Source organism: Plodia interpunctella, chromosome 14, assembly GCF_027563975.2.
Source record: "Plodia interpunctella isolate USDA-ARS_2022_Savannah chromosome 14, ilPloInte3.2, whole genome shotgun sequence".
Lineage (NCBI taxonomy): Eukaryota > Metazoa > Arthropoda > Insecta > Lepidoptera > Pyralidae > Plodia > Plodia interpunctella.
In genome coordinates, this window is record NC_071307.1 from 7,887,922 (window position 1) to 7,903,908 (window position 15,987).

At 37.0% G+C, this 15,987-nt stretch overlaps 1 protein-coding gene across 1 annotated transcript in view; it reads left to right on the plus strand.

The window, feature by feature from the left end:
- The window catches only part of cutlet, a 42,535-nt gene that overhangs the window by 4,881 nt on the left and 21,667 nt on the right, over positions 1–15,987 (plus strand). The window contains exons 8-15 of the mRNA XM_053754836.1: positions 98–290; positions 1,867–2,015; positions 2,645–2,812; positions 3,436–3,499; positions 4,343–4,498; positions 6,111–6,210; positions 6,862–6,953; positions 7,676–7,822. Coding sequence (XP_053610811.1) covers positions 98–290; positions 1,867–2,015; positions 2,645–2,812; positions 3,436–3,499; positions 4,343–4,498; positions 6,111–6,210; positions 6,862–6,953; positions 7,676–7,822 — 1,069 coding nt within the window. The remainder of the gene's footprint in view (positions 1–97; positions 291–1,866; positions 2,016–2,644; positions 2,813–3,435; positions 3,500–4,342; positions 4,499–6,110; positions 6,211–6,861; positions 6,954–7,675; positions 7,823–15,987) is intronic.

The following is a 15,987-nucleotide window of genomic DNA, read 5'->3' on the forward strand; positions in this document are numbered from 1 at the left end:
ATAGATATAAATTTACTGTAATTAAGTTAAGAGCGATTTTTCCATATCTTGTGTACTTTTGTGAAGATACACAACTCTCCGTCGTCGTTGTCGGTAGGCCCGTGTCCCACGTGGTGCAGATGGGCGGGGTGTCGCTGAGCAGACTGAGCAGCCGACTGAGCGCGGTGAGCGCGCGCGAGGGGCTGCAGGCGGCGCCGCACGCGGCCGCGGCGGTGGCGGCGCGCGCCGGCGGCGATGTGCGCGCCGCGTTACTGCTGCTTAGATTCGTTCACGCCGACCGTGCTGCTCAGGTAATGTGTGTGCTGTTCCGCTTGTTCTAACGTGTATCGAAACTAAAACTGCCGTAAATTGACTACGTATAGTCGTTTTCCCCAATGTTGAATGCCTCGACCGTGCTTTTCCACTAGTTAAGTTTTCAAGAATTTTTATATTTATTGGAATGGAATTTCGCATCGTACGATCAGTTCAGACATTTAGCCAGGTAATAACCGTTTTCCCCCCACTAGTTCTAATATATAATACACAAAATAAAACACAGTATTCACATAGCACAATTGAGCAAGTGTACTGTGTTGCAGCAATACAAAAAGGCCCATCTCAGTACACCCAGTCTCACCCAGAGGGGCGATACACTGATTTTCAGATGAGACCTGAATCAGTGTGCGAACGGTGTGTGTGTATATTAACAGTGAAGAAGGAGGTATATAACTACGATTGATATATTACTTATATAATAAACATTGACTATAGCTACATACACGTACCCAACATAATAAATAAAGAAAAATAAAATACAACATAGGTAAATTAGTAAAGGATGCTAAAGCACATAAATAATACATTACAATACATACACTTTACTAAAAATAAAATAAACAATTAAAAAATATATAAGTTTACTCTAGTGGCAACACCCGCTACCGGCAGCGAAGTGTACAGTTAATTTTTTGTGAATTTAGAAGGTAGGCTCGAAATTTATTTTAAAGTTACAAATAGAATAGATATGTAGTGGGTATTAGAGGTTCGCCCAGCTGTAGGACTTAAACAGCTAATATAAAATAAATATTCCTATTGATTCCCTGCGCGAACAAATAATTATAATTGTGATAATTGGTATTTACGTTCTGTATGTAGTGTAATGCTAAAATAAGAGGTAATAGACTCTGTTGGTTCGGACACGTGATGAGGAGAGAAGAGAATCATTTACTGAGGAAAGCTTTAAATAGGAAGGTACACAGATATAGAGGACGAGGACGGCCTAGGAAGAGATGTGTGGATTGTGTCAGGGAGGATATGAGGTTGCTGGGGGTGGGTCCAAATATTGCAAAAGATAGAGAATTGTGGAGGGAACAGACATTTTGCGCCGGCCCCAGATGATGGGACAAGGTAAGGCAAATGATGATGTATGTAGTGGTTACACCTGTAGGTTCCAAGTTTGATTCCCTGCGCGAGCGAATATTTGTAATTGTAATCATTGATATTTATATGCGATTCTAGATGTGTTCTGTTATTTTCGTTAGTGTTTGTGTCCATCAGACCCACGGTACGAGCTTAGTGTTTAATTGGGGCCGTTGTGCGTTGTCCATTAAAATGATTTTCATGGAATTCTCCTAGCACAATGATGCATTGATGACGCTACCTATAAATACCCAATTTAGTTAAATTAAATTTTAATTTCGGTTGCGTGTGTTTTTAGTATGGAGATAGTTGAAAAGCTGGTGAATATTATAGGATACTTTTTACCGCGGACAGAGCCGCGGGCGATAGCTAGTCTGTTATTATAAATCAATTGTATTTTACCAATTCAGTGATTGAGATTAACTTAGTGCTTGTTAATTAATTTCACCAACTATTTTGCTCTTTCAGCTAAAAATAGAAGACGTAATGAACGCCTCCATAGGCACTAAGGACTGCAACAAGAGCATAATACAAGCGCTGCAAGCGATATTCACAGTTAATGATAAGGACGCGAGTGTTATCACCAAGACAGTACAGGCTGCGGGGGATTATGACAGGTGAGGTTATCTATGCTGATTGTGGGCCGTTGAGTGTTGTCCATTTATATTGGGAATGCAATTGTTTAATACCATGCAGCTGCCTAGACTATGTGTCCCTTAGTCGCATCTTACGACAACCGCGGGAGGATATGGAGTTTCTATTCTATTCTAAGACGGAACAACGGATTCCATTTGCTATCCTATCTCACTAATCTCTGTCTCATCTTGTGTTCACATATCCTGTTGTATTCGGTGCTATGACGCCGTGAAGCCCAGGACATTGTAAAAAACAACTTAAAGTTAAAATAAGATTTTGCTGTGATTTTAGTTGCCCCTTGTCCTCCTTAGGAATGCTATTGTTGCTTCTCCCTTTCTAATGGATTTCTCGATTTCCTTCGCCGCCATAGATCGTATTTATAGTCTATAAAGAAAGTGAAGGAAATAAATGAGACCGCTATCTCCTATTGGCTGCAACAATGGGTGTTTATCAATCAATCTTGAACATTATATTGGGTATAAAAATGGCAAAAAATGTAGTTACGTATGTATTTAGTTAAAAATCTTCACCTCTGTCTTCACTTTCTTAACAGAATAAATTTTTATTATGTACTATTTAATTGTGAAAAATATTTGTTACCGCGTTACAGGTTAATAGACGGAATATTCGAGAACTATTTATCAGCCCGCGTGGATTCCCGTTTACTGATCGCCTGCGAAACGTTATCCTGGCTCAGACTCTACGACGTCATCAACGGCTGGACTCTGCGGAATCAGAACTACTCGCTCTATGGGGCGTTACCTTTGTGTATTACAAGGTATGGTCCTTTTTGGCTTTAATTCGACTGTTGTGTTGTTTAGGTGTTCCGTTAGGTTTAGGTGTTTACATAATCGAACACGATAATTAAATGACACTTTAATTGATCAGTTTTAATTACGAAATTTACAATTTTTTTCGATCTCATTCAAGTACTTATATTACAAATGCTTTTTGACTCCAAAATCCGTGACGTCACAATACATTACTGTAACACAAGCTCTATAATTTAAAATTCTATAATATATTTGACATTACAAAAAAGTATCTGATTTGACTAGTTGAAGAATAGCCAATTAACCCATTATTATTCTTAAAAAATGTTTTGTCACTATCACACTTTATTATATTTGCCATTGACAGAAAGAGACAAAACACACTTTAATTTAGTATATTTTAACTTTTTTATGAATTTATTGATCAGAATTTTATTATTTATTTAAGCTTTATTGCACAAAAAAAAATTCAAAATTCAAAAGTCTGCGGTTCTGAGTGTGTTGTTCCCGTTTCTGTGTTTGTGTTCATCGGACCCGCGATACAAGCTTAGTGCTTAATGTGGGCCGTTGTGTGTTGTCCATTTATTTGTGAACTTTTCAAATGGTAACAAATGATTTCAATTTACAGGTGTCACTCGTTGCTGGCTTCCAGAACACCGCAAAGGGTGAAATTTCCTCTGCAAGCTCAAGAGGTAAGACTATATAATATTTTTTTTCTTCTTTGTCCACCCTGTCTCCTAGTACATTTGTGCAAGAAGTGTCGACTCCGGTAGATTATATTTTATTTATAGATTACATTTAATATGCGCTTACTAGCTACATTCCTTACAACGCACAAAGAAAATGTGCAAAGGAAGTCTATATCGCTTTAAGCCATTTCTTCCAGGCAAGCTTTTGATGTAGATAGGTAAAAAAAATGTTTGAGCAATCGACTGATTTTCAAATATACACACGAGTGGTCCGACAGACATGAAAACTTCAAAATTGTGACAACCGGGTAGAAAAACAAAAAAATAATATTTTTTTTATTTTTATTTTTTACAAATAATTTGGTAAAGGGTTTCATGCACATTTATTTTGTAGATAAACTACAAATAATGTGTTAATTACGGAACTTATAGATGAAATAAAATACTTTGAGCTAAAAATTAGATAATAACATTCTTGCTTGTTAACACAAATTGATTGATTAGAATGACAGGAATACAATATGAAAAAAAACTAGATTAGTAGTGCGCGCGTAAGAATTTAAATTTAAATGATCGTGTTCAATAGCCATTGGCTGCTGCGCGGGACGTGTATGTGTGTGTGTGTTGTTACTCTTTCACGCAAAATCTACTAGACAGATTGTTATGACATTTGGTAGACGGGTAGAATATAACCTGGAATAACACATAGGATACTTTTTATCTCGAAATTTCCACGGGAGCGTAGCCCCGGGGCGAAGCTAGTATGACTATATAATTTCATCGGCGACAAACCGTTGCGCGTTCTAATAACAGAAATATTCAATTTTATCCCATTTTTTATTTCAGATGTACCGAAAGAAACTAGAACTAGACAGCATAGTGGAATCAGTGTGGAGCGGTAGTTCTCCATTCGTGATTTTACCCAAATGTGCCTTAAGACTGGACTTATTGCCGATCCTACCTTATTTATTTTCTCCTACGCTTAGATCTGCTAACATTCAGGTAATTTATATAGCTATTTAATTTTTTTTGGTTTCTCAAAATCTACATTAGTTTTAATTAAAATAATCGGCAAATTCAGTTCTGCTTGACACGATTACGGTAGGTAAGAACATTTTTATAAACCTTAAGTATTTTGAGATATAAAAGAAAGTTTATCGGCGAAACGTGCTTTCGGTGAACAATGTTTCTGTCTGAGGTTCCACACTCCTTCATTTCATATTTCTGCTGTGCTATGTGTGTTTCATTATTTTATAACGTTCCATGGATAAAGGTACTTTATGGATGGTTTTTATTTTTGATCTAAATAGTTTTTACTAGCAGATTACAATTTTTTTAACAGCTATAACATGTCCCACTGCTGGGCAAAAGCCTCCCATCTCTCTTTTCACGTGTTCCTTTCTTTGGCCTTCTCCATCCAATGTCTGTCGAATGTCCTAAGCCTGCCTCTCTTTCTATACCCGTCAGTTGGAGTCCAGGTTGTAAGAATGTGGGCCCCCCAGTTCCACTTTGGGCTAGCCGCCGCTTCTCCTATATCTGTCAGTTTTGTGACGGAACCCAGCATAGTGTTCGAACTCGATCAGTTAATTTAACATTGCTGCGCTCCATGGCTCTGTGGCATACCTTCAGCTTGAACCGCTGCTCTTGAGTTAGTGACCATGATTGGGCGTCATAGGTTAGGACGTGCAAGATGCACACGTCAACAAGTTTCTTCTTGAGCACGTTGGATTGCCCTTTAGCAATTCCTTCATCGAACAGATACTCTTCCACGCATTTTCAACTCTGTAGTCGATTTCTTTATCTTGCTGATCGATGAACGAGACTCGTTGAAATATTGCATGTCTTGCACATCTACCGTTACTCTATGTTTAACGCCTTTGGTCATGAGCTTAGTTTTCGACTGGTTCATTTTCAGTCCCATTTGAAGGCACGGTCTTGGAGTATTCTTCGAGCTCAGATGCGGAATTGGCAAATAGGACAATGTCGTCGGCGAAACGAAGATTAGTTTATCTTTTCTCGCCGACGATAATGCCTTTAGACTTCTATGTTTGATCTAGCGTTTTAAACACTTCTTCGAGTGCGCTAGTGAACAGTTTTGGGGAGAGCGGGTCACTTTGTTTTACTCCTCGCATAATTGGGAAAGATGGACCTCGAGACTGCTGTTTAATATCGGCTGTGCTAGTTTCATAAATTGATTTGATGAGGTTGATATATACTTCGTTAATATTTTGATTACTATTAGTATTCTTTATGACTGGGGGTCGGGGTTATTACATGGAATGAAACACACACAACAACTTTCTTGGCATTATTAATGGAGTGGTTTGCCATTGCTATCTCGATTTCACACACAAGTTAATATGAATCAACCATTGTGTAGGATGTTTTCCTTCACCGGAAGCAAGTGGTGGACGATGAAATCTACTATATATGAGACAGATTGGTATACAAACTCATGTGGTACGAGTAGGATTCGAATCTAGAACCTTTCGATCTACAGGCGGGCGTGTTAACCATTACGCCACCACCGCTTCTACGATATTATGCGTAAATAAAAATCGACTATAAGGTAGTATATAAAAAAAGAAATAAATACGTAAAGTTTTGTTTCCAGTTGTGCAGCGAGCACGAGCGCAAAGCTCTGCGCGCGTGCGCGGGCGCCGCGTGCGACTACGGCCTGCTGCAGCACGATGTCTTCCGGCTGGCTTTCTGCGGTTACTTTTATTCTACGACTTTTCGTGATTCGTAGTTTATTTTTCATATAAAAAAAAATACAATTTGATTTGCGATTCTACACATCTTAACTCTGTGCAATAGTCAAGCAACACGTGACAGTACAGTAGCGTTATATGTAGCGGAATCGAACATAGAGTTGACGTTTTATGGAAACGACATTAAAACTAAAAAACGGAAAATGTTTGTATTTGTTACGCTTAGATAAAATTTGTAGAACAAAAGATGTTAATCTACATGTACCTTATGTGCCTTTGGAAGGTTATGCGTTAGATACCAATAACCTTGTATATTTTACCTGTTTATGTAGTGTACTGTATATATAATAAATTTTGATATAAATCATTGATAGTGCGAACGAGGTCTATAAATCAATTTAGGGCAAAAATACATTTGAAATAAATGAACCGTTCGTCTGATTATGAAATTTAGAAGGTATGGATCTGTCAATAGAATTTTCGTGGAGCGACAAAATCGATTAAGTCGTTTTTGAAATATTCACAATTTTGTGAAAATTTATTGTGTTCGCGAGGTCTAAAGTTCGCGGCGAACGACTAGTTAATTAATTTATAATTTGACTCATATATTTATAATGTGTGTGTCCAAAATAACATTTTGTATAATAAATATAGGCAATGAAGAAAAAATACGTCCGTCGCCGGCGATCATGCAGGCGATAGCGCGCGAACAACAGCTCGAACTCATCCGGAGGAATGAAGAAATGGTACCTAAATTATATTTTTCATTTCAAATCAATAGTGTAGATGACAATCTTAACTAATATTATAAATGCGAAAGTTTGTTTGTTTGTTTGTTTGTTTGTTTGTTTGTTTGTTTGTTTGTTTGTTTGTTTGTTTGTTTGTTTGTTTGTTTGTTTGTTTGTTTGTTTGTTTGTTTGTTTGTTTGTTTGTTTGTTTGTTTGTTTGTTTGTTTGTTTGTTTGTTTGTTTGTTTGTTTGTTTGTTTGTTTGTTTGTTTGTTTGTTTGTTTGTTTGTTTGTTTGTTTGTTTGTTTGTTTGTTTGTTTGTTACCTTCACGCTTCTTCACGCTCTATCTATACGACCAATCTTCTTGGAATTTTGTATACATGTAGTTTGAATTATGTAGAAGGACATAGCTTTTCATCCCGGAAAAATAACTATTCCCGTGGGAAATTTACGCGGACGAAGCCGCGGACCAAAGCTAGTTTGTTATATTTTTAAGACTATCCTAAGGCTAATATTATTTGAAATAACCAGTGAAAAAATTACTGTGAAAATAATAATACTTTCAAAGTTATGAAAAGAAATGGACAGACGCCTGTAGAGGATTTTGTTTTATAATTAAGGATAAGTATATTGGTGAAAACTTTTTCGAGTTTGTCGCGAACAGACAGACAGATGGACAGACGCGACAGTGGACTTTGTTTTATAATATGTAAGGATACACCATATAATACAATCCCTAGGCAAACAAAATGAGCGGCAGCATAAAGTCAAGCCAGAGTACCAGGACAGCAGAAGCTAGGGAGAGGTCGACGGCCGCCGGGGAAACTCGACTGCCCAACCATTTGCAGAGGCTGCAACCGAAGGAAGTTGAAAAATGTGCTCCTCAAGTAAGTACATCTATATATCTCTTTTAACAATAATACATTACATTTACATTGTGATACATAAACATTTAGTGATACATTGTTCACATTCACATACAGAACACAATTAAAATTCAAAATTTGTCATTTATTTATAAGTTATATTTAACATATAAATCTAAGTCATATTCGTGTGTTCCATAGCTGTTTTGGCTACATTCGGAGCTGTGACGCCCCAGAGCCCAGGTTGTAAAAAGCACTAATTTGAAGATTTGGCTATGATCGGCCGCTTGCCTGACGTCAACCCCTTTGGGAATGCTGATATTGTCTTTCAGCTGTTCTCGCAGAGGCTGTAAACGAAGAAAGTCCAAAAAGGACGAGTCCAAATATTTAGTCTACGTCATAATGTTAAACTGAACAAGCTTATATTTAATGTGCTGGTAAAAAAAAAATAGAAATTTGTTTCGAATTGGAATTTTTGTTTCCTTACGTTCTTTTCATCATCTCAGATTTATTTTCGTATGTAATTATCGTCGTATGAAAGCATTTTTTTATCTATAATAATGTATCACAAACTGTAATTGGTCATAACAACTAAATATGTCAAAGACTGCGCCTAATAGAGCAGAAAAAGTAGGAAAGTGGACTCTCGGCTCCGACATTCTATGGCGGCAGAGGCAACCAGTAATACGTTGAAATGAAAGAGAGGGATAATGTATCGCAGACTTGCCAATTCGCTATACTTTAATATGTATATATGGCTGTGTATGAGACTATACATATTACGTAGAAACTAATTTATGTAGTTTCTCTGCAATGGGAGCTCAAAACAGCTCGTTAGCGGCTGAATGGCGGCGAGATTGCCAAACAGTTGCGGCTCAGTGGTGTAGTGTAGATGGCTTGGATTGGATTCAAATTATAGGAATATTTAGAATTTATTTCGTATAACATTGGTTTGTTTCTGTGATAACAACATTACATTTGTTTACATTTGTATCAATTTTTTGCATTTAATTTCTCATGAATAACTAAAAATATATTTACTTATCATGATTCGTATTATAAATGAAAAATCATCATTCAATCATCAAAGCAATATTCTCGCGAATTGATTTCGACGACATTTCTATGTCGTCGTAAAATTATATTTTATTTTCGAACCAACTTATGAACTATTTGTGTCATCTCCGATACACGCTCATTAGAATTTATCCTCGCATGTTTTCGGTTGTATTCACGGCTGTTGCGCCCAAGATCCAGAAGAACGCCAGAAGATGTGACCCTTTTTTAAAGAACTGATTGTCTAACGTCAACCCTTTTTGGAAATATTGTTGGTGCCAATCAGATTTCAAGCTTTTATATCCCTTAATCGCCTTGTACGACATCCACATATACGTCCTAATGTAAATAAATAAACAAAATGATATATTTCCTCGCAAATTCAGTCGAGTCGATATGAAGAAGAAGAATAAACAAAATAAATAAATATATAAACAGCGGGCATACTCACAGTACTACACTATGATATAGAGAAGCATAGAGTAACCACATACAGATAAAGTAGGCAATAGAGCGCCCCCTAACATGTGACAAGTGAGGACAAGTGTGAAAGCGGCGACGGATAATTATTTCTTTTTGTGCGCGCCCTCTCGCGGAGATTGCCGTGATTACGTGACTTCGCGTTACCTCTATTTACAGGGTTTGCTCATAGAATAAACTTCGTATAGAATGTTAATCACTACATGGTATAAAACAGTCGCTTCTCGCTGTCTGTCCCTATGTATGCTTAGATCTTTAAAACGCAACGGATTTTGTTGCGGGTTTTTTAAATAGATAGAGTGCATATATAACATGCATAATATTGCACCCGCGCGCAGACGGGGCGGGTCGCTAGTTACATATGTAAACTTTTACACTTCGACATATCGCAGACTGTCGACGTGAATTGCTTAAAACCTAACGCATGCTTATCACCATCGTGGGATTAGAATGTTTTTTTTGACGGCCTCGGTGGCGCAGTGGCAAGGTTCTTTCCACTGAACCGAGAGGTCCCGGGTTCGATCCCCGGTCGTGTCATGATGGAAAATGCTATTTTTCTGATTGGCCCGGGTCTTGGATATTTATCTATATATGTATTTGTTATAAAATATAGTATCGTTGAGTTAGTATCCCATAACACAAGTCTCGAACTTACTTTGGGGCTAGCTCAATCTGTGTGATTTGTCCTAATATATTTATTTATTTATTTTTTCAGTATATTTGCGTAGATGTAAGACAAACATCACAAAAGCAAGTCATAAAGAGAGAGCGAGATAATTTTAAACGAAATTATCTCGTAGTACTAGTTTATAAAATGTCAAATCAGTATTATATTTTTTATTTATTTCATAAGGTGTGCAAATCAGATTACAGCCATTCCATTACACAAAACAAAACATTATAATTAAGAACTGGGTTGTAGCCCAAAACATACACACTCAGAAAGTTTATAAATTAGAGACGTAAACAAAGAAAATATAATATTAAGAAGCAACAGATATTAAAACAAACAACAAACAATTATATTATTTAAACAACAAACAATTATTATTATTATATTATATTAGCATTGTCTTACGTTAGCTAATAAACTGTGTTGTCCTGTGATTTAAAAGTCGCCATTGAAATCAATTTCTGCCTCCAAACAGCAACACTTGAATTGTTGTGTTCTGGTTCCGGGTGAGAGAGGCAGTGTAATTACCAGGGTGCTATGGCAAAAGGGGCTACAAAATCGGCGACGCGCTTGTGTCACCCCTCGTGTTGCAGGCGTCCAATGGCTAAAGTGACCACTTACCATCAGATGGGACACATGTCTGTTTGCCTGTTGGTAATATAAAAAATATAATAGGTACGTGTCGTGCAAAATTTTATGTGTCGCTTCTGCAAATAACTCTATACTAAGATGCTTCGCTCCACAATACGCGGAGCAGATTAAGCAAACACAGTTTTAATTAGCGAGATCCAGACCACGGTCTTATGTACCAGCTGAAGTTAGTATATAATTGTTCTGGTAATAGACTATGCTGTATGTTGTAAAGAAAAACTACTACTTTATTATATCAAAAACAAAACACAAATCAGTTCGAATAATAGGACACACTACAAATGTATTGTGGTCAACTCTGTATTTGTTTATTGTCTTTTTTAACCCGCGACGCAAATAGTGGGGTGTTATAAGTTTGCCTGGTAAGTGTGTCTGTCTGACTGTGTACGTGGCACCGTAGCTCATCAACGGGTGAACCGATTTGGATGCGGTTTATTTTTATTTGATAGCTAATTTTTATTCGGTGGTTCTTAGATATGTTTGATCAAAATCGGTTTAGCCGTTAAAACTTGTAGCGAAATGATTATTGAAAGTCGGGGGTTTTTTAAATTGTCTAACAAATAAACTTGTTATTGGTCTATGATAGATAGTACAACTAGAAAAATGTACAATAGGCGTCCTTATCGCTAGTGCAATCTCTAAGTTTCAGGTAATAGTGAATATGCGCACGGGTCCTGAAATAGGACCTCACTATATCCTCCCATGGATGTCGTACGAGGCGATTAAGGGACACAGCCTGCAGCTAATAGGCGAGCGACATCGGCATTCTTAAGGAGGGTTGACCGGTTGTATAATAACGGATGAATCGAAAATTTAAAGGTTTATTTTTTACGCGAACACGTCGCTTCGGGACGTCACAGCCTCGATTACATCCGTGAACACACGAGCTTGAAGAGAGTATTGTGAAAGTAACATGGACCTACACATTAATGTGGATATGGTGCGCAATAAAACATAGAAATAAAATTGCGTGCCCTCATTAATGAACGTAGAACGAGCGTCCCACAAACGCGTTGTTTAATTCGTTTGATGGTCCAATTAAGACTGTTATGAAGACAACTACCAATTTCTTAATAACTAGAAATATCTCTGAATGGCCCTCTTAATTGGTGTTGTTTTATCTCTCATAATCTTTTTTGTTAAATATCACTGGGCGAAGTGTTGGTTTGCATTACACTTCTCACCATCGAATCATTTCGAAGTAAGAAGCAGTGAATCACGTTGCGCCATTGTGACGCAACGACAACCACTCTGCAATGTGATTGGTTCGCTGCGTTTCACTTCGAATCGATTCGATGGTGAGAAATGAAATGCTAACCAGCACTTCGCCCATTGACCCCTCTGTCGTGATCCTCATGGCTGAGTGTCGACATTTTTCTCACCTTGACGCCCCGAAGATCGGGGTTCGCATAAAAAATTTACTGTCGTAAACCGTTCTTGGGAATGCTAATGTTGATCAGCTGTTAAGTGTATGTCCAACAAAAAAAAAATACGACTCTAATTGCAAACTTGTAAACTTTCAAAGAACAATAATCGCTTCGCAAGTCTTGTTCAACCAGTTACTTATAAATTACCGCCGTCCATTATTTAAAGGTGTCGTCTTAAAAATATTACATTTTCTCAGAAATCACGCAACGAACTTTTTGATTTTAATTCCCATTAAGGGGGAGTGGGATGGCCGGGTATTTTTGTCAATACAGCCTAGACAGCCCCTCGCAAATACAATAACTAATCACAATAAAAGGGTTGCGGCCGGTGCTCTATTAAAAACTCAGTAAGAATTCCGGAAGAGGGCTGCCAAGGCGCACCGGTCATTGAAAATCATTGAATGAGTAAAAAAATAGGACGTTTTTTTTTGTTATATCCAAAATGGATCCGTGTTCTAAAATTGACTAATTTGTGAAATGGCTAATTCTCAAATGGACTGTATGTGCGTGTGTTGTTACTCGCGTTGTTACTCTTTCACGCAAAATCTACTGGACGGATTGTTATGAAATTTGGTACACGTGTAGAATATAACTTGGAATAATACATAGGGTGCTTTTTATCCCGAAATTCCCACGGGAGCGAAACCCCGAGGCGCAGTTAGTAAAACATAAATACAGCGATGTCATTTTAAATAATTTATATTAGTTATAATAATTTTCTTTTTATCAAGTGTGTTATTGCTAACACAGTCATATTTTGTTCAAAATGCCTACAGGCATCTGACATTTTAACCAAATACAAGATGACATTCAATGCGCGACAAGCCTTTAAAAAAAATTACTGAAAGTTTTTCCCGCGCTAATGGCGGGGGCGGTTGTTTCCCGGCCGTCGATTGCGTAATTCATAAGCCCTACCTACTTAACTTTAAAATGTATTTTTGAAAATTAATGATATTTACATTCATTATGTAATACTTTTCAAATTACGTAATTATTTTCCTTTGATTTTGACGAAAGATATTTTATAGGAACGAAATATTATTATATTTAAAATTATATAAATGCTTAATTGTTACGTACAACAAATAATATTAATACTCGTTAACAAAAATAGCACAAAGCCTATTATTACTATTATTTTCCATAGTTCTGAAGATTCACCGATATTTTTTTGCAGTTTTCACTGTTTAGACACTTTATTAACGAAGATTTATAAAAGGTTTTATAATAGATTTAGGAAGAATTTATAATATGTTGCCGTTGGACATTCGAGAAGTTAAAACACAATTATTATTAAAAAAAAAAAATTAAGATCACACATTCGGAAAAATCCCGCCTTACTAAGTACTGACTGGCTTGCCACGTCTAGTGGTCGAGTGTATCCGAGATAGTCAACTCGTTTGCTTACATCCTTTTGTCTACCCACGTTCGCATAAATTTTGGTTACTGTTATAAAATGTAATGTAAATTTCTCAATAATAAGTGAATGTAATTGTTCTTTTGAGAAATAAAGTTAAACCAGAGATTTATTACGAGAAAATAGCCAGTTAGACCGTCCGAAGCCGGGCTGGGTCGCTAGTAGACAAATTAGCAAACACATAAACACAACTCGCTACAAAACTTGTGGGTCTCGACACGAAGCGGTAATAAATACATTAAACGCAGTTCAGTAAAACCAGATTCATTTCCTTTATAGAATTTGCGATGAATTCTCAACACAAACCCGGGTGCAGAATAGCGAAAGGACAATGTGATAACGTCACACCAAAAATAGGCTTGTACAAAGTTACACAGTTTTAAAAACGTATTTTAAAATATCGATAGAGATACATTTAATTATTTCGTAAAAGACACATTAAAAGAAATTAAGACCAACATAATACAATTTTTTTAAGTATAGGAAGGTTTAAGATATCATACTTTTTTATTGGTTATGTAAATATCCTACTAATATTACAAATGCGAAAATTTGCGAAGATGTATCTTTGTTACTTTGTTGTTATGAAATTTGGTACACGCGTAGAATATAACCTGGAATAACCCAAGTGGTACTTATAATCCCGAAATTCCCACGGGAGCGAAGCCCTGGGGCGCAGCTAGTTTCAATATATAAGACCACGATACGACTGTATTTTCCGTCTATAGGCAAGGGAATAGATCTAAAATTTCTTCATTGAGAAATGTCTCCAGATCACTCTGGGACTTTTTTATTTCTTAATGTAGAAGTTTAAAAGCATTTATTTAAAAATTACGCCCTCAGTTATCACGTCCACAAAAAGCTATAAACTACTAGCTACTTCTGCACTTTTTATATTTCACGTTTATCCTGCCGGAAGATTTTAACCCGCTTTCGTGTGAAAAATCAGCGGGATACGCGAGCGAAACGCACTTCACCGGGAGCATGTAATGGTAGCCAACTACCGCACTGTATTTATTTTATAGCTGTTATCTAGGTATATTTTACTGGTATTTCGTCATTTTTAAGGTGAAACATAACTGCACACTAGCGCCACCGTCAAATTTTTACCAATTTCTTTTGTTTATTAACAATTTGGAAGATTCCTTTATCATATCATAAATTCCTTTATCTAGTGTAGAACAATTTCCAAATTGTTCTACACTAGATAAAGGAATTTATTGCAAATTATTATAGTTTTCCATTACACAATGTAGTCACAGTCTACTATGAAGATTTTGGTGGCCACCGTTCTCAGTAGTTTGAGATTTACCAACAGTCAACGGTTTGCCTGACGTCCACCCTTTTTTGGAATGGTTTTGTTGCCATCAGCTGCCAAAAATATTTGTCCCTTAATCGCCTCGTACGACATTCACGGTGGTCTGTTCCTATTCTAGAACCCCGACTCATCTTACAACCACATAAAAATTTATCAGAGGTGATTTTGTAATGTTATATAAGTAATGTTGCCCGGGGCTTCGCTTCCGTGGGAATTTTGAGATGAAACTTAGCCTATAGCAATCTTGGATAACGTACCTTTCTATTGATGAAAGATTTTTTATATCGGTTCGTTACTTTCGGAAATTACCCGCCTCAAACGTACAAACTCACAAACGCTTTCCTCTTTATAATAATAATATATAAAAATAGATAAATGAACGATTTATCGCAACATTTACAACGAAGTCATGAGTCTTAGTGTTAAATGTGTCTTAGCAATAAATTACTTAAATCTACTCCGCTAAATACGGTGGAACAATTAACGCAGAGCACTAACGCTAAATGCCGGCCGTAAAATAGCGGGGTGGTTGTACGAGGTCCACGCCCACTGTAATTGCCGAGTCGGGGTTGCTTTAACCATTTTTAACTTGAATATTCTTATATATTATAAAAATAAATCCCCCGGTAGCCTCTGTTTGTTTGAACGCAATAAACTCAAAAACTACCTTACGGAAAACGGTACAGTTTTCACGAATAGATGGTGTGATTCCAGAAGAATGTTTTGGTGTATAATGGTTTTACCCGAGGGAAGCCGAGACGGGCCGTTAGTCTGTATTAGCATAGACAAGACTCCGCGTAATACACATGTAGAATATCAACCCATTACTTCATCTTAATTAAGAGGTATGCCCTTGTCGGTGGAGTATACGCCACGCCTCTCTATCCTCGGCTTTGCTTTTAAGGTCTCGATACTATACAACGCCGCCTTCTCTTTCAGTTGCTCGCATATCTCTTCCTCGGTCTCCCTGGACCTCTTCTATCATTCATTCAGTGGCCAATCATTCTTCCCCTTCTATTGTCTATTTCTGTCAGTCTTCTTCATTGCTTTATCAACCCATAATACACAAAATAGACACAAAAACATACTGTCGCTGAACTCAGACACATGCCGACTGCCGACGCGAATGCGTGAACATTGCGTAGTCAGTATGAATGCTTTTAT